At 34.2% G+C, this 19,636-nt stretch overlaps 1 protein-coding gene across 1 annotated transcript; it reads right to left on the bottom strand.

Moving 5' to 3' along the window:
• Positions 1-901: 901 nt before the first annotated feature.
• On the bottom strand, positions 902-10,003 carry LOC130800654 (hydroxyproline O-arabinosyltransferase 3). Its single transcript, XM_057664221.1, has 10 exons — positions 9,844-10,003; positions 9,594-9,675; positions 8,895-9,481; positions 6,515-6,582; positions 6,237-6,438; positions 5,947-6,044; positions 5,793-5,862; positions 5,613-5,684; positions 5,323-5,436; positions 902-1,925 (listed from the first exon to the last, which is right to left on the bottom strand). The coding sequence occupies exons 3-10, from the start codon at positions 9,312-9,314 to the stop codon at positions 1,863-1,865; spliced, it is 1,107 nt and encodes a 368-aa protein (XP_057520204.1). The 5' UTR covers positions 9,315-9,481; positions 9,594-9,675; positions 9,844-10,003; the 3' UTR covers positions 902-1,862.
• Between the last annotated feature and the right edge of the window lie 9,633 nt (positions 10,004-19,636).

Genomic DNA, 19,636 nt, shown 5'->3' on the forward strand with positions numbered 1-19,636 from the left:
CTAGTGCAATGAATGTTTAGTCGTCTTTACAATTTTCTAAGTTTTGGAGATAAAAACGCATTCATTGCTCAATATATTCACTAAGCTCTAAAAAATAACATTTACAAAATTATTGTACTATAAATTTACTATATTACTTTAAGTTCATATAAAGTACGAGAGCATAATCATTCCTAAACATCATTTCATACGTTAAAAATAAATGTAAGGTTTGATAACTTATTCAAATCTCATCACATTTTTCAAAATCAACATTGTGCGCACTTTTCTTCTCATACACACTAGATCCTTAAAAAAATGAATAAATCATATATCTTATCAATTTATAACCATATTTTGAACATTCATTTTCACTATACCCCTCTACAATATACCCTTCTTGATAAGCTTTGCTACATACAAATAGTTTGAACATTTGCATTTCTTATTAAACAAATTATTAGCTCAATGATATGTTGAATTCATATGATACACATTGCTCATAAAGCCTGTACACTAATTTACCTTTTAAAATGATACATCCAAGGTTAATGCACAGGATCAGCTAATTTTACTTCCATAGCAAAGTGTACGACAAAGTGTAACACTATATAAAAAATCGAGGATAAATATGCGCTCTAACTTATCATTTTTGCTTTGATAAGCCCTTACGCTAGACAACTTTTTTTTTTTCTTTCGCTGTTACTAACAGCGACTCTTGCCGAACCTAGGCTTGGATGTACGGACGCTTATTTTGGGAAATAAGTTTTCACGGAGCTTATTTTTGGAATTAAGTTGTTAAATAATCTTATTTTTTTCAAATTTTCGATAATTGTAAGATAGGAGGTCACCCTACACAATTGGAAATGCCATATGCATGAAGTAGGAACATTGTCACCATAATGGAGTGAAAGAACGAAAGACATTTCGATGAGCATGGCTGTCGGCAGAAGCATGTTTAGAAAGGAAAATGTTATGTAGCTTTGGTCCCTTCCACCATTAGAGACATCATGTCCTCCTTATCATTACCTCATTACTCATTCCTTCTTACCTTTAGCTTCCATTTTTTGCTATTTTTCTACAATGGTAGGCCATCCTTACATAATTATATTAGGCCTTTTTTTTTTTCTCCATTCTTTACTCATTTATAAATTTGCTTGATAATAAAAATCCTACAAAATATAAAGAGAGGGGTGACTCAAATGATTTACTTGTTAAGTTTTGACGAGAATGAGTGAAGCATTCAACCTTGTATGCCCACACACCCACCTCAGCCCAAAAACACTATCCCTACTTAAAAGATGCGTAAAAAAAACACTCGGACTAACTCTCAAATTTTACTCTCTTCCAACTATTGGAGCACATACTAATCTTCGCGATTCAACAATGTAAACCCGATAGTGGGATAAATTTGGTACTATATCCAAATCTTAGATCTTTTCATCATCTAATTAAGCCATCTACATAAGAAAACTCAACCTTGAAGACAACTTTACTATAAGACTGAACTCTAGAGAACTAAACACAGTATACTCGTAATCAATCACCGAAATTCAATAACTTACTATAAGATACTATCATAAATGCTCCAATTCAATTGTTCGTCACATAACACCACAAAATATTCGTTGTGGGAACATCCAGCCTCGTATTCACAAGCAATAAAAAGAAGTTGTATTGTATATATTTGCATCTCCTACAAGCAGAATCCTCCCTTTAGCCAGCCCTGAACGTGAATCTTACTTTGTGGTTGAGGTAAAATGCTGTCGAGGTCAGAAATATTCACCTGAAGACCTATGTTTCTGTGTTAGCAGGTAAACTGTAAGATTTGTCGCTTAGCACGTATAAAGTTTCTGTGTTCATCAGTTGACGCTGCAATGTTCCTAGTGCTTGTCCCAGTTTGGAATGTTGGCGGTAGCTTCATTCACCATGGTAACGAGAGTGACCTGCCAATTACAGACTTTCACGGTCATCATCCAAATTATCAAAATCACACAAAATTTATCAACAAATAACATGTTACTAAGCATCGTCAGCACGGAAAGCAGCATTTCAAGAGTTCTTTTACGAATTCGGAAAAAATTTAAAAGGTGTACCAAGCTGTTTTAAGAATATGTAACTGACAAAAATTAAGCACAATAGAAATCTGAAAACCATGTAAATGTAATAGGTGGCTGTTAGTTCGATATAACAGAACGCATGGCACGATCGCTGGAAGAAGCATTGCGTTTTTACAAAATCAGCATAAATTGCAAATTTTAAGAGAATAAAGAGATTAACTCAATGAACAACAAACCTAAGAAGATGAAACAGCATAAAAAGTGGAAATAGTAAACCGACATATCAGCATCAAGCCCGCTTCCTTATTTCAAAATGAAAAATGAAAGTAGACACTGCATTAAATCGTATTGAACAAGTACCCAGCCATAAGACGAGCAAGTGACAAACTGAAATATAGCAGGGTCAAAACGTCTATAGAAACCAAATACTTAAGTAAGAATATAAAGAAAATAGCAATGGCATACGATGCAAGTGAACTTCCTTTTCTCTCTTTTTCCTTGTGGAGAGGAGCATATAGACATAAAAATACGAGCTCTTAATTAGAGTTGTGCAATGGGACAAGCCCAGATAAAAACCCATGACTCAGCATTAAAAAAAAGGGTCAAGCCCATTAACATTTTAAAGGGTCGGGTAACAGGTTGGGGTGGGCTTGTATCAGGTCATGATAATGAGACCTGTTGTATTTTGACAAATATTTCTCCATGATAATGATATTACTATATTAGTATCATAATGTAAAAATGCAGTAATAGTTGCGATTGCGGTAACGGACCGATGATCTAGTAACGAGAGTATATAGTTAATGTAATGCCTAAATATCGGTCGAATCATGAGATATCTCTTGATAAGACCCAGAACATGGCTTTTTTACACTTTAACAGCACAAGAAATATCGATTCGTTGATTTTAGAAACCTTTACAATGCGACCGATGTGATGCGATGCATCCTTGTTTTAACACCATGATTAGTACGCTATAGTCAAACAGGTGAATGATGCTAGTATTTGTATAGCTATCCATGGTGATAAAGTGTGATGCTCATCTGATAAATGACTTGCCATTGCAGCTTTCTCTTTCTCTCATAAGTATGCTCAAGCATTGTTCTCACTAATCAATATAGACAATAGGCATAAAGTAGAGTTATTCTTTTTCCCATAGAAGGTCTCGTTGTATGGTATCCGCTTTGTAAAGATTTTAATTCACCGAAATGGCATTGCTTACGCTGTCAAGGTGTAAAAGAATGCAGTTAAGGCTGTTTAAGGGATGTCTCATGATTTCAGCTAATACTTGATGATATGACAACTGCATCACTACTATTATTGCATCACCATGTCGCTATTGCAATTGTAACCGTTACCGCATTTTTGCACTATGCTTCTTCCCTCAATAATCTAATTTTTCCAAATTCAAATACATTTTGACTAGATGAGAGTAAAATATAAAATTAAAAGGTCGTGTTGGTGTAGATCTAATGGACTGTTGGCTCGGCCTGACCCAATAATTATTTTCCTCGCCCTACCTGACTTGATCAGGTAACCCGACCAGGTGACCCGCCTCGAATTGGTCCATTTAATGCCTCTACTCTTGATGTTAAAAGTAATGTTAATTTTTAGATTTCGTTGAACGATTGGCTACAAACAAGAATGTGATTGTTAATTTAAAAGTCTTAAAAAGCTATGTACACTGGGAAATTGGTGTCAAACATTGCTACATAACAAGTTAACCACATGTCAGACTTCAGTATTTTATGAGATAAGATTCTCTTGTTTTTGATTTAAAATGAAGAGTCAAGTGTCCATAACAACGGAAGTGCAAACAATTTAGCAAAATCCTTGATCCTATAGTAAAGTGGATTATGCAACTAAATCAAATAACTAACAATGTATTTGTAGCATCAAAAACATAACGATGAACGACGGTCAAAGAATATGTCGAAAAATAGGTAGACCTTCTCATTATGCAAGGGTAGGGGTGGAGAAGTAAGAAAAAGATGGTACAACCGTACTTGTATGGCTCTTAATGTATGTAAAGCGCACACTTTTCTATCAACGGTGAGCCAGTGATAAGAAAATGAGCAAATCAGACAATTATGCTATAAAAAACTCATGTTTTAAAGAGCAAGAAATAACGAAAATCGAGTATTGGAGGGTGAATTGTGGTATTGAAAGAAACGCACACATCTTTATAGCACTGAAGCTCTATATTTTGGTGGACGATACAAATTAGTATTTACTCTGATGAACTACATGACTTGGTTAGAAGACTGAAACTCTCCCAACACCTGAAAGCTTTAAAAAGCTACACCTTTATATTGGTAGTCAAATTAAAGTGACATAATGATGTTATTCATGAACAAGGAACCCATACAAGTTTCATTTAAAAGATCTCAGAATAATGAATCATAAATATATAAGGAAAATTTATTAAAAATAATATCAACTCTTCATTCACTCAAAATAATCCTTAGTATAAGTTAATTCAAAATAATCCTTACTTTTGAGGTAACATTCTCATAATAATTGGGAATATGTTTTTTACTAAAACAATTGGGTGTATTTTGAGAAGATAAATAAAGTTTTGGATTATTAAGGGAGGCTACTACTACTATAGTATAAATTAAAGGTGTTCAAAACAAACCCGACATTTACTCGACCTTAGGACTGACATTAACCCGACTTCAAGAATAAATTAATAATTATGTAAAAGGTAGTATAGACCAGTGTCACATGATTCGCTAATTGCCTTGCAAATCTCAAACCGAAAAAAGCGAATTATAGTCGGTTTTAGGCTATTTTTGAACCATTTTGAGCGAATTTCAAATCCAAAAGATGAACTAATTAACTAGCAAATTATGTTTCACTGGCATGGACAGAAGACTTTTTCTTCAAACTGACCCGAACACGTGATCTAAAATCGATCAGATTTAGATCTTTTTAAGTTAACCAATACTAAGGATTATGTTATGTGGATGACTCATAGTTGGGGTTGTTTTTAACTAATTTTCCAATACATTTTGAGTAGTGAACAATCTACTGACTTGTCAAGACCATAAAACGGAAATCAAAGTACCAGATAACTAATTTCCAGTACTTTTACAACAGAAAAATTAATCTTCAAACTATAACCTTCCTATATAATGACAAAGACAAAGTTGATTATGTTGGTGATGGCCCAATATCGAATAAAAAAATTTAAACATCAAACAAACCACCTTTAAATTTTAGAAACAAAAATTAATATAAAATCACCAAACCACCCAAGAAAAGGAAAAGGTCCACTTACCACACTTTCAGGAACTCCTGGAGGAGGCAGAGTATGATTTTTAGGTGGTGGTCCACGCAAATATGACCTCTTATCAAATCTCCACTCACCAATTTTCCCGTATGTGAGCTCACCCTATCATGGAAAACATGAAGAAGCCATTGTCTTAAACAAGCATAACAGAATGCTAAATTCAAGTCAAAACGTCATATTTTGGGAGTAGATGAATAGCAAGGGGCAACAAAAAACAGAATTTACAACACGAGATCTTCATTTCAAGTGAATCATCACTGATGAAAAATAAATTTTACCTTCATGTTGTAATCACATCCATAAGTGTAGTGAAGAATAAACTTGTCTTTAGTTGAAAGATCCCATGGTGGCTGAAAATTAAAAATTACCAATTTTAAAAAATTTTGGCAGACGATGTCCAAAAGTGGAGAGCGGTAAGATGGCACGTTTCGATGATGTTTTAGCAAACAATGACATACCTGGAGCATGAAGTCATTTCGAAGAATATGCTTTACCCCGTGTAAAGCAGATGCAATAGCATATGCATACCTGTGCCAACAATATAAATATTGTGGTCATAACTTAAATGGACAACAAAACCCAGGCAAACTCTTTAACGGAAATGTCTCTTACATTTCTAGTACCCATCCAAAAGCTTTATCAGTCTCAGGGTCCTCTTTCATTTTCAACGACACGTTCATCCATGTAGGTGCAATATCTGCAAGTAATTCCTGGATTACCCAATCGGTAAGTAAGCTTTATTTTCATTATAAATAAAGTCAAGGAACATAAATAATCAATCACATAGAGCAAGAACATGTAAAATATAGTGAGAACATCATACAACTGCTTTGAATAATGATATAATAAATGTCAGAGAATGTGGTTAAGTCAAAAGAAACTAATGTCAAAGAAAAGATTACCTTTTTAATTATTACGGGAGAATTCCCGATTGGATCAACATTTGTGATTGGGCCATTTTCCGCAGGATAAAACTTCCTGACAATATTTTCACGCTCAGCAGGCTTAATATAGAAAAACGGGTAAGCAGCTGGAAGTCCTCCAATAGCTAAATTAGGCAAAGGTCTTAAAAATATATGATCAGGTTCCGCCATCAATACATAGCTGAAAAGTAGAAGATTGCGATATGAATATATTGATATTAATGAGTATATTTAACCATGAAAAAATCAAATCTTACTCTTCCTCAATTGGAGCCTTTACAAGCCACTGAACAAAAGCCCACGGTCTATTTAACACAATATAACCCTGAGAAGGATGTGCAAAGATAAATTAGAATGACTCATTGAATGTGCCAGGAAGTAAGACTATTATAATCATCATAAGCAGCAAAAATTGGCTCAAATTTTCAAATATATTCATATTTGAAATTTCAAAGAATAACAAAACTTGAAAATTAGAACAGAATTTCCTTAAAAGCTGCATCACAATTTCTGCAAAATTAGAACTATCTACGGTTTATGTTAATAAAAGACAACTCTTCATAAAATTTCTTCTTGAGAATATACAACTGAGAACAGGAGATTGGTTTCAAGACATAATAGCTTGTGTTATAACATTCATCTACTTTCCGTAAAAAGGGTTGGAAAGTGTAGAGGGGCAGAGATGGTGTGCCAATGAAAACTGTACAATATTAGAGGGAAAAATTAGAAGTTTGGATATTTCCACTGAGAGAAAGCGTTTTTCACAGCATGAAAATCTTCAATATATTAACTCAGAAAATTGAAAGAACACATTTAGCCTTCAAGGACAATATTTCCATACAACGATATTGCACTATCAAGCTGATAAGAAACAAGCAAACCGCAAACCGCAAACCGACTGTTCACAATAACCAGCAACAGGGATTTGTTAGCATCAAATTTAAACAAGAAAGCCAACTCTTGACTATAACCAGCTAGAGGAATTGTTTAGCTTCAGATTATTTCCCTCATCTCAAGTCCCCTAACCAAAAAAAGTAAAACTCATCATCTCAACAAGAAGAAAGACTAAACAGAAGTGATACCAAGCACTAGACAAGTGACGCTGCAACACTAGAATTTCTGTTAAGACAGAAAAGACAATGTTAGGACAAGAGCCAAATCACACATTAATAGAGGTAATGTTGATCATCTAATAGCTCATTCCTTAGCATATATCGTTGATGAGAATGATGGGAGTGCAAAGGAGTTGGGCTCGGAAAATAATAAAGCATCGAAAGAAGCAAAGAGGGATCCATTAGCACAGTGCTCGAATGAGCATGATAGGGCGTTCTTGAGCTGAAATCCTGCTCGTGCTCAAATGAGCAGGGCGTACGCTTGTTTGAGCAGGTGCTGACGTTAATTTACTCCACAAGCGTGATGTTTTCATATGCGTGTTATACTATTGGAAGATTATTGGCTATATAAGGGGATATTAATCAGAAATTAGGGTAAGTTTGAGCATTAGTACTATCAATGGAAAAGGCTTTGTGAACCTAAGAGGGTCTCTTCTAGTTTTAGCAAGGGAATTTCATAGTTGGAGGTTTTTAAGAGCTCTAGAGGGTGAGTTCATCTTTCTGAGCGATTTTTTAATTGTATTGTTGAATCTATTCAAGAAATGCAATCTGGTTTAAGGGGAGGTACCTAAGGTACCATCAAACATCATGTTCTTGGTTCTTGTGTTCTTGCTTAATTAGTTTTGATTCTCCAATGTTGTGCTCTATTTTTTTAACCTTCCTTTTCACCGTTTCAGGGTTCAAATCCTTTCATTTCTGACATAAATAGCATAATGCTTGTTTGTTATGAGCTAACACTCAAGTTTCCTTCGCCAATGTCTTCGGTTCTGATATAAACTTCCTTCCTAAGCTAATTGGCATAATGCTAGCGGGTCAACAAAATGGATGAAGATTGAAGACCCTTATGCTAGCTAGAGATTTTTGGTGGTTGATTAAATAAATGAAATAGTGTTCGCCATTATCGAAGGCTTTTCCTTTGCAGACATCATATGACCAGCGACACTCGAGTTGAGGGGCTCTCTTTGATCGCAACCTCCGTAATGAGGGTATTGGTCTACCTTTTTTTTCACCCTCCCCATTCATTCGGATGATAATGAGTGTCCAATTTTCAAAGTCATGTCATTTCTCAAAAAGGTCAAAAAAATCAGCGATTAGCACTTTTGACACTTCTGTCCATTTTGATCCTGTATTGCTCGCTCATCAGGAAATTGAAAAACCCGTTTTTGTTTTCAGAATGTTCAAAGAATTCAGTTTCTTTCACAAACAAAGAAAAAGAAAAGAAATAATATCACTGTGCAGAAGAGTTAATGACACATTACTCAGCAAGTAACCAAACAAGATGCAAAATTGCCTGAAAAACATAAGCAGCTAACATTTATTCCCTCTGCTCTTAGTGTCTGCTTCATGGAACCCAAATAAGTGGAAATTTCTTTACAATTGGGACAAACATTAAGGGACAAAGGGTATACTAATTAGGGCATTTCACCGACACATACATGAAACACTACAAAATCTATTCACACACCACCTATTAATTATCAAGAAGCAGAAAAAAAGAATACAATTAGTGAAAGTAAACACTCACCCGGTCCAAGCCAGAAGGAAGAGGATCAACAACAAAAGTTGGGATCTCTTCCATCAAGTCATCAGTCCTCCCAGAATGCAGAATTCTAGTAAACCCACCAAAATCGGAACCAGGCAAACTCTTCTGCTTCTTGTACCAATAATACATGATTCGACATTGCCATTTACTATACGGGGCATCTGTTGCAGTCAAAGCAACATGGAAAGGCTCTTTACCTCCTTTTGGTCTCTTCAATTGCTCAGGTATTTCAGTTATAGGATCGATCAAAATAGAATTATCTTGGTTACTCGGAGCCCATGAACTTAATCTTCTATTGTGGATTACCATTGTTATCAAATTATATGTTGCAAAGAAAAACCCAAGAGCCAAAAGTAATAATAGTATTGGAGAAGTTCTTCCCATATTCTTCCCCCCAATCATAATTATTCAATACAATCAATCCTAAAACCTCAAAACACCCAAAATTCAAATAATAACCAATCAACAAGCTTAATCTAAAAACTTCAAACACTCTAAAGTTAATTCATCATACAACTCCAAATTATAATTCAACTTTCAAATTCAAAATTAGCCCACTTCAAATCAATCTGCAAAATAGGAAAAAAAAAAAAACAAAAATATAATTTAATTAACCAAAAGCAATGAATGGGCAAATAGCAAATCGAGAAAATATCAAGTGGGGAATTAAAATTTTCAAACCAATTAGAATGTAGTCCATGTGATCCCACTTCAAGCTATACTTTTTACTTCCAACTTCAAAATGAATCCACTTCAAATCAATCTGCATAATACAAAAAATGGAAATTATACAATCAAATCAACCAAAATCAATTCATGGGCAAATAACAAATTGACATGAGAACAAATTGGGAATTAAAATTGCAAATTAAATACAATATATTAGGACAAAAAAGTTGAACCAATCAAATCAAACACAGTAAAAAATCACCTAACAATTAAAGAATTTGACCAGTGCCCATGAAAGACAGAAAGGGAATGGAGTTGATTATATTTAGGTTGAAAATTAATTTAAAAAACACAGATAAGATCAAATCAAATGGAAAACCGAAAGAAAGTGGGCAGATAGAGAAAGTGCATGAAAACGTACGAATAAAGTAATCAGAATAAGGTATAAAGGAAGGGTATTATTAATATTATTATTAATTTAAATAATTTATAATTATATATTATTATTATTATTTTCTTATTATTTAATATTAATTTGTTTTATTATTATTACAATTAATTTATTTTATATTTTGTATTTTTATTATTTTAATATTACTTATTAAAGTAAATTATATTTTTTATTTAATATTAATTTGTATTATTATTATTTTAATATTAAATATTAAAGTAAATTATAATTTTTATTTATTATTGAATATTTTTATTATTAATGTTTGTATGTATAATTTTTTAATAACCTAATGTATGGTTTATTTTATATTTTAAATTTGCAGGACTTTGAAAACTTAAGAGACAATGTAGATTACTCTGGTAGATTTGTTACGGATAGGAAATTTGATTCCGTAAATGAATTACATAGTTGGGCCGATGAGATAGCAATAACAATTGGTTTTCAATTTACACGTGCTTCTTATAAACAAAAAGAAGGACGTTATAGAGTCAGTTTGTATTTAAGATGTCACCGCTATGGTAATATTAGGGGTGATTTGCATAACCTAGATAATGCTGCCCGACCTGGTTTTAAAAGTAGAACATATCGGTGTAAATTTATGATTGTAGCAAGTAGTCGTAAACCAGGAGAAAGACCTTGGACGGTGAGGGTGTAACACCCCGGCCCCTCGGACCGCTAGTGGTACTCAAGGAGACTGTAGACTGGCCCCACAAACCAACACAAGTCTTTCCTGCGCATTTTGGCCTCACTCGTGCGCACCCAGGAACACTTCCCAAGAGGTCACCTATCCTAAGATTGCTCCCACTAAGCACGCTTAATTGTGGAGTTCTTAGTAAATGGGCTCCCTAGAAAAAAAGATGCACCTTGTTGATATGAGTAGTTTATCAATCCTTTTTCAAGCTAAATCTGGGGTATTACACTCACCCCACTTAAGAATACAACGTCCTCGTTGGACCGCAACTTCAGGATCTTTTCCCCCGCTAGGTGCACTGAACACTATTAGCCACGGTCGCAGAGTTGCTCTGATACCATTTGTAACACCCCGGCCCCTCGGACCGCTGGTGGTACTCATGGAGACTGTAGACTGGCCCCACAAACCAACACAAGTCTTTCCAACGCACTTTGGCCTCACTCGTGCGCACCTGGGAACACTTCCTAGGAGGTCACCCATCCTAAGATTGCTCCCCACTAAACACGCTTAACTGTGGAGTTCTTAGCAAATGGGCTCCCTAGAAAAAAATATGCACCTTGTTGATATGAGTAGTTTATCAATCCTTTTTCAAGTTAAATCTGGGGTTTTGGTCAAATCTTAGGGGTGCAGGAGTATTTTCAAAGATTGATTTGAGATCAGGTTATCATCAATTACTAATTGCAGAAGAGGATATAGCCAAAACAGCTTTTCGAACGAGTTATGGCTATTATGAGTTCACAGTCATGCCCTTTGGACTCACTAATGTACCTGTGTCTTTATGGACCTTATTAATAGGACTTTTCAGCCTTATTTGGATAAGTTTGTAGTTGTTTTTATTAATGATATCTTAGTGTACTCTATAAATCGAGAAGAGCATGAGGCTCATTTGAGGAAAGTTTTAGAGATTTTAAGAGAGAATAAGTTGTATGCCAAGTTTTCAAAATGTGAATTCTAGTTGGAAAAGGTAGCATTTTTGGGGCATGTAATTACAAAGGATGGAGTAATGGTAGATCCCTTGAAGGTTCAAGCAGTAATGGACTAGCCTACACCTACTAATGTGACAGAAGTGAAAAGTTTCTTAGGACTAGCCTGATACTATAGGAGATTTGTGAAAAATTTCTCGAGAATCGCTCAACCTATCACTAATTTGATGAAGAAAACCACTAAGTTTCAATGGGATGAGAAGTGTGAAGCGGCATTCCAAGAGTTGAAATCAAGGCTTACCTCTGCTCCTATGCTGACCTTACCGAATGAAAGTAGGGAATATGAGGTTTATAGCTATATGGGTGATAGTGGATCGATTAACTAAAACAGCAAGGTTTATAGCTATGAAGAATACTTGGACAATGCAACAGATGGCAGACGCGTATTTTCAAGAGGTAGTAAGATTGCATGGTGTGCCTAAGGACATTGTATCGGATAGAGATTCGAGATTTCTGTCCAAATTTCGGAAGATGCTACAAGAAGCAGTGGGCACGATACTAAAGTTTAGTACTGCATTTCATCCAGCAACAGATGGTCAAACAGAGAGAATGATTCAGACTCTTGAGGATTTGTTAAGAGCATGTGTTTTGGATTTTGGTGGATCTTGGGAGGATAATTTGATGTATGTAGAGTTTTCTTACAATAATAGTTTTCATTCTCGCATAGGAATGGCACCTTACGAAGCCCTATATGGGAGAAAGTGTAGGAGTCCTATATGTTGAAATAATGTTAATAAGTCGTTGGGATTAGGACCAGACATGATTGAGGAGACTTCAAAGAAGGTAAGGATGATCCAAGAACATATGAGGGGAGCGCAAGATCGTCAGAAGTCGTATGCAGACAAAAGGAGGAGAGCATTAGAGTTTGAAGTAGGTGAAAAAGTTTTGCTCAAAGTATCACCAACCAAGGGTGTCATGAGATTTGGTAGGAAGGGTAAATTGAGTCCTCGTTTTATAGGTCCTTATGAAGTATTGGAACAAATTGGGGAAGTAGCCTATAGATTAGCCCTACCTATGAACCTAGCTAAAGTCCACAATGTCTTCCATGTATCCCAACTACGAAAATATGTCCATGACCCTTCCCATATCTTACAACCTGAAACCATTGAACTTGATAAAACCCTTACCTTTGAAGAAAAACCAATAAAAATCCTTAATACCAAAACAAGATGTACCCGGAACAAGGAAATTAAGTTGGTCAAGATATTATGGACGAACCAGCAAACCGAAGAAGCCACATGGGAAATCGAAGTTGACATGAGAAAGCAATACCCGGAACTTTTCGAACAGGTATGTTGAGTTTCGAGGACAAAACTTTTTAAATAGGGGGGTGATGCGAGTCTATCAAACCGTTCAATATTCTTTTAAAACTTCAGTAGTTAACTTTAAGTTCGAGAATGAACTTTTGTTTTAAGGGGGAGTGTATGTAACAACCGTTTTTTTTAAATAATAATAATAATAAATAAATAAATTTCAGAAAATTAAAAAAAATTAAAAAGTAAAAAAATAAAAAAAAAATATATATAACTCCCAATTAACAATAACTTCCAACTTCTCCCTCTAAATCTTATAATCAACCTCACTTACCTATTATAAATTAAACCAATTACCCTTAATTTCATTCACATTATTACTCACACTTTCTTTCTCTCATACAAACTCTTCCTCCATCTTGCAATTGCTTAAAATTTAATAAAAAAAAAAGGCAAGATTTTGATACTAAAGGTATGTAATTTCATCTCTTTATAATATTGTTTTACCAATTTCAATCCAAATTACACATTTTGTATTTGATAAAAAAAAAATATTTCTGACCTTCGTTTTCCGGCGATACGGCAGTCACCGGGATACCACCAGCGTGCGACGGTGGCCATCGGAGCCACCGCCGGCCGGCACCTTCACCTTCTTCCTTCTTCCTTTCTCCCTCTATCTCTTCTTTCCTCCCTCTTCTTTCTTTCTACGTGGTACAATGGGTTTTTTACCCACTTATTTTCTTTTTTTTTTAATTCTTTTAACCTTATTATACTTATTATAAAATATTATCTATTTTCTTTTTCCTTTAAATTTTATTATGTTAACTTTTGTCCTTTTCTTTTAAAAATCATTTATAATACTCTTAATATTTATAACAAAATTTTAAAACTACCTTTTTGAATAAATTATACATATAAAAAAAGAGTCTTTTAATTTATTTATTTCGATGGGTTGATCGAGGTATTAAATTGAGATATATTATTTTTCTCATATAGACAGCGAATTCGTAGACAGAGATTATTAGGAGCGTACGTTGTCTAGGATCGCGTGACAAGGTAATTCTCAATGTCCATCTAATTAAGACTATCCCGTTAGTATTATGTGCTAAGTGATAATTAATGTGTTTAAATAGAATGTATGATTTTATATGACATTATTTTATATGATGTTATGTTTCATATATATTCTCAAATTATAATTACTATTATTTTTGTCAAACTTGAATTTATAATTATTATTTTGATAAAATGTATATTATTATTTTAATATCGAAATTTGATACGATTTATTTGAAAGAGAAATAATTATGATATTAAATCCTATTGCCACCAATTGATGTTAGAATGATGATTTGAAAAATGAGATTTCAGTTGGATATTCCTGAGATATATATTTATTGGGAAAAATTATGATCATAAAATAAAATGTATAATGTATGTTTGTGTGCACGCGACTAATTATTAAAATATATTAAATCACGTAAAGTGTAACACGAGGGAAATGAAGCTCTTATATTTGTTGTGATCCAAGTATAAGGATGATAAACAGGTTGCCCTGTTTGGTTAGTATAGCTGCCGACAGGTATTATTATTTCTGATACTTGATACGATGTTTGGTCTTCCTTCTATTTGTTGTGATCCAAGTAGAAGGGGTGTGCACGCTAGGGTTCCCTGAGACTACACTGCTGGCCTTGAATTATTTGGGGTGACGACCTCTTGATGAAGTAGGTATAGGGGTAAAGCCTCGTCCTACTGGCGTTCTCGTTCCCTCAAATTAAAAAAAATTTGATTATGTGTTTATCATTATTAAATATCAAATTAATAAATTGGTTTATGTGATATAATATATATTGTTTTCTCAAATTGGTTTTCTCTTAAACTCGGCTATTAATTATTTTCTAAAATTATTTTCAATTTGATTATATTTTATTTTCTTAAATCATTTTCAAACTTAATCGTCTTACGGGATGGAGTTGGAATTACTCAATTTTCTGATTTTGGGTGTTTTTCCCTTGTTTTTCTTGCATTCTTATGTTGCAAGTTATTGATTGCATGGGAATCGTGGAGTGAGGATCACTTAGATTTTATAGCTTTTATTAGAGTCGTATTTCAGTTTAAATTTTACCTTAGGTTGTTTAAATTTTATATGGACATAGATTACGTTTCAGTATTTTCTTATTTTGTAAGACCTTTTGTTGGATTTAAAATTATTAAGTTATTTCTTAGTCGTTAAGCCTTAGATTTATTTTATTAGAAATAGATGTGGCGGTAACACTCCCATGAGTAGGTTTTGGCTCATGTTTTTTATCAAAAGTCCGACCTATTCTGAGGGTATTACAAAGTGGTATCAGAGCCAGGTTCGATCAACAATTTAAAAATGGTAGGTTTGAAAAGAATGGCATTCCTACCCTAATTGATTACTCCCACATGCGAACTGACGGGGTTCGCATATGGGGGGGTGTTGGGATGAGTTATCCCACATCGATAAATTGAAAATGGTGTGCACGCTTTATAAGCTATTAGAGACCTTCTTCCCATTGCCATATGGTTTTGGGATGGTATATATCTCCTTGGCTTATGAAGTGTGTGCACTTGTGTCCCCCGTTAATATGCTGGCATTCACAATAAGTCCAGCCTAATTTAACATGGTATCAGTAGCTTAGGTTTTTTTTGGTCAAATCTTATGGTCGTTTAGGAATTAAAGTTGATAAAGACTTAAATTAAAAATAGGTTATATGGTACAAGTAAAATTATTTTAAATAATTTAAGTAAGTTACAAAAAATAAAATAAAATAAAATAAAATAAATTATGAGAGTGGGGACCAATATGTTTATTGTTTTGAAGTACTTTTAAGTACTTAGTAGTAGTGGTTATTTCTTTTAATTATATTTTCGTTGTCTTTCGTTTTTTTGTTAGTTGCCTCGATTTCGTTTTTGGGGATGGATTGGTTAAAGAAGTATCAGGCTAAAATCCGTTGTGCTAAACAGAGAATTACCTTTGGAGGCCCTAAGGGATATTAATTAACCTTCTAAGAAACTGCTTTCGAACCACCAAAGACCAAGCTTATCTCCACCCTAAATCTCCAGACCCATCTTAGGAAAGACTACCCTGTATATTTGTGCCATGTAAAGGACACGAGCATGAAAAAGGACGAGTTAGGAGAGATACTTGTAGCTAAGGAGTTTGTTGATGTGTTCCCAGATGAGAATCCAGAGATGCCACCTGTGAGAGAGTTAGACTTCAAGATTGACTTAGTTCTGGGAACATGACCCATTTCAAAGGCACCTTATAGGATGGCACCTGCCGAGCTGCAAGAGTTGAAGGTACAACTTGAGGATTTGTTGGATAAAGGATATATAAGACCAAGTGTATCACCTTGGTGAGCCCCAGTATTATTTTTTAGGAAGAAAGACGGAACATTGAGACTATGTATTGGTTATAGGGATTTAAATAGTGTGACGGTGAAGAATAAGTATCAACTTCCTAGAATTGAGGATCTATTCGATCAACTTACGGGTGCAGGAGTATTTTCAAAGATTGATTTGAGATCTGGTTATCATCAATTACGAATTGCAGAAGAGGATATAGCTAAAACAGCTTTTTGAACGAGGTATGGCAATTATGAGTTCACAGTCATGCTCTTTGGACTCACTAATGCGCCTGCTGTCTTTATGGACCTTATGAATAGGACTTTTCAGCCTTATTTGGATAAGTTTGAGTTCTTTTTATTGATGATATTTCAGTATACTCTATGAATCGAGAAGAGCATGAGGCTCATTTGAGGAAAGTTTTAGAGATTTTAAGAGTGAATAAGTTGTATGCCAAGTTTTCAAAAATGTGAATTCTGGTTGGAAAAGGTAGCATTTTTGGGGCATGTAATTACAAAGGATGGAGTAATGGTAGACCCCTCGAAGGTTCAAGCAGTAATGAACTGTGACAGAAGTGAGAAGCTTCTTAGGTCTAGCCGGATACTATAGGAGATTTGTGAAAAATTTCTCGAGAATCGCTCAGCCTATCATTAATTTGATGAAAAAGATCACTAAGTTTCAATGGGATGAGAAGTGTGAAGCGGCATTCCAAGAGTTGAAATCAAGGCTTACTTCTGCTCTTGTGCTGACCTTACCGAATGAAAGTGGAGAATATGAAGTTTATACAGATGCATCTAAGAATGGACTAGGTTGTGTGTTGATACAAGATGGGAAAGTAGTAGCATATGCTTCACGACAACTTAAGCCGCATGAGAAGAATTATCCCACACATGACTTAGAATTGGGAGCTGTAGTTTTTGCATTGAAAATTTGGAGACATTATTTATTCGGAGTAAAGTGCAAGATTTATACTGATCACAAGAGTTTGAGGTTTTTGTACACCCAAAAGGAGTTGAATATGAGACAAAGAAGATGGTTAGAACTCATTAAGGATTATGATCTGGATTTGAAGTATTGTGAAGAAAAGGCAAACAAAGTAGCTGATGCTTTGAGTAGGAAGTCCAGTCATACAATAAATGCACTAATTTTAGCAAATGAGTTGTGTAAAGAGATTCGTAGGATGAACTTAGAAGTGATAGAGTATGGATATGTGGGTACTCAACTGAATGGAATGACGATTGAATCCGATATTTTTGAGGAAATTAGAGTTAAGCAAGTTATGGATAACTAGTTAACTAAATTGAAGAAGTTGAAGGAATGGGAGGAAGTGTAGGAGTCTTATATGTTTGAATGATGTTACTGAGTCGTTGGGATTAGGACCAGACATGATTCAGGAGACTACAAAGAAGGTAATGATGATCCAAGAATGTATGAGGGGAGCAAAATATCGTCAGAAGTAGGTGAAAAAGTTTTGCTCAAAGTGTCACCAACCAAGGGTATCATGAGATTTGGTAGGAAAGGTAAATTGAGTCCTCGTTTTTATAGGTCCTTATGAAGTATTGGAACGAATTGGGGAAGTAGCCTATAGATTAGCCCTACCTATGAACCTAGCCAAAGTCCACAATGTCTTCCATGTATCCCAACTCCGAAAATATGTCCATGACCCTTCCCATATCATACAACCTGAAACCATTGAACTTGATGAATCCCTTACCTTTGAAGAAAAGCCAATGAAAATCCTTAATACTAAAACAAGATGTACCCGGAACAAGGAAATCAAGTTGGTCAAGATATTATGGACAAACCACCAAACCGAAGAAGCCACATGGGAAACCGAAGTTGACATGAGAAAGCGATACCCCGAACTTTTCGAATAGGTACGTTGATTTTCTTGGACGAAACTTTTTAAAATAGGGGGCTGATGCGAGTCTATCAAAAACCGTGCAATTTTTTCTTTTAAAACTTCAGTAGTTAACTTTAAGTTCGAGGACGAACTTTTGTTTTAAGGGGGAGTGTATGTAACATCCGTCATTTTTTAAAAAAATAATAATAATAAATAAATAAATAAATTTCAGTAATTTTAAAAAAATTAAATAAATAAATAACTCCCCATTAACAAATAACTTCCCACTTCTCCCTCTAAATCTTATAACTAACCTCACTTACCTATTATAAATTAAACCAATTACCCTTAATTCATTCACATTATTACTCACACTTTTTTTTCTCCTATAAACTACTTCCTCCATCTCCCATTTGCTTAAAATTCAGTCAAGAAAACGCAAGATTTCGATATTAAAGACAGCGGATTCATAGACAGAGATTATAAGGAGCGTACGTTGTCTAGGATCGCGTGACAAGGTAATTCTCAATGTCCATCTAATTAGGACTATCCGGTAGTATTATGTGCTAAGTGATAATTAATGTGTTTAAATAGAATGCATGATTTTATATGACATTATTTTATATGATGTTAGGTTTTATATATTCTCAAATTATAATTACTATTATTTTTGTCAAACTTGAATTTATAATTATTATTTTGATAAAATTTATATTATTATTTTAATATCGAAATTTGATACGATTTATTTGAAAGAGAAATAATTATGATATTAAATCCTATTGCCACCAATTGATGTTAGAATGATGATTTGAAAAATGAGATTTCAGTTGGATATTCATGAGATATATATTTATTGGGAAAAATTATGATAATAAAATAAAATGTATAATGTATGTTTGTGTGCACGCGACTAATTATTAAAATATATTAAATCACGTAATGTGTAACACGAGGGAAATGAAGCTCTTATATTTGTTGTGATCCAAGTATAAGGGTGATGAACAGGTTGCCCTGTTTGGTTAGTATAGCTGCAGACAGGTATTATTATTTCTGATACTTGATACGATGTTTGGTCTTCCTTCTATTTGTTGTGATCCAAGTAGAAGGGCTGTGCACACTAGGGTTCTCTGAGACTACTCTGCTGGCCTTGAATTATTTGGGGTGACTTCCTCTTGATGAAGTAGGTATAGGGGTAAAGCCTCGGCCTACTGGCGTTCTCTCGTTCCCTCAAATTAAAAATTGATTATGTGTTTGTCATTATTAAATATCAAATTAATAAATTGGTTTATGCGATGTTATATATATTGTTTTCTCAAATTATTTTTCTTTTAAACTTAGCTATATATTATTTTCTAAAATTATTTTCCATTTTGATTATATTTTATTTTCTTAAATCATTTTCAAACTTAATCGTTTTACGGGATGGAGTTGGAATTACTCAATTTTCTGATTTTGGGAG

This window comes from Amaranthus tricolor, chromosome 15 (assembly GCF_026212465.1).
Source record: "Amaranthus tricolor cultivar Red isolate AtriRed21 chromosome 15, ASM2621246v1, whole genome shotgun sequence".
NCBI classification, from domain to species: Eukaryota; Viridiplantae; Streptophyta; class Magnoliopsida; order Caryophyllales; family Amaranthaceae; genus Amaranthus; species Amaranthus tricolor.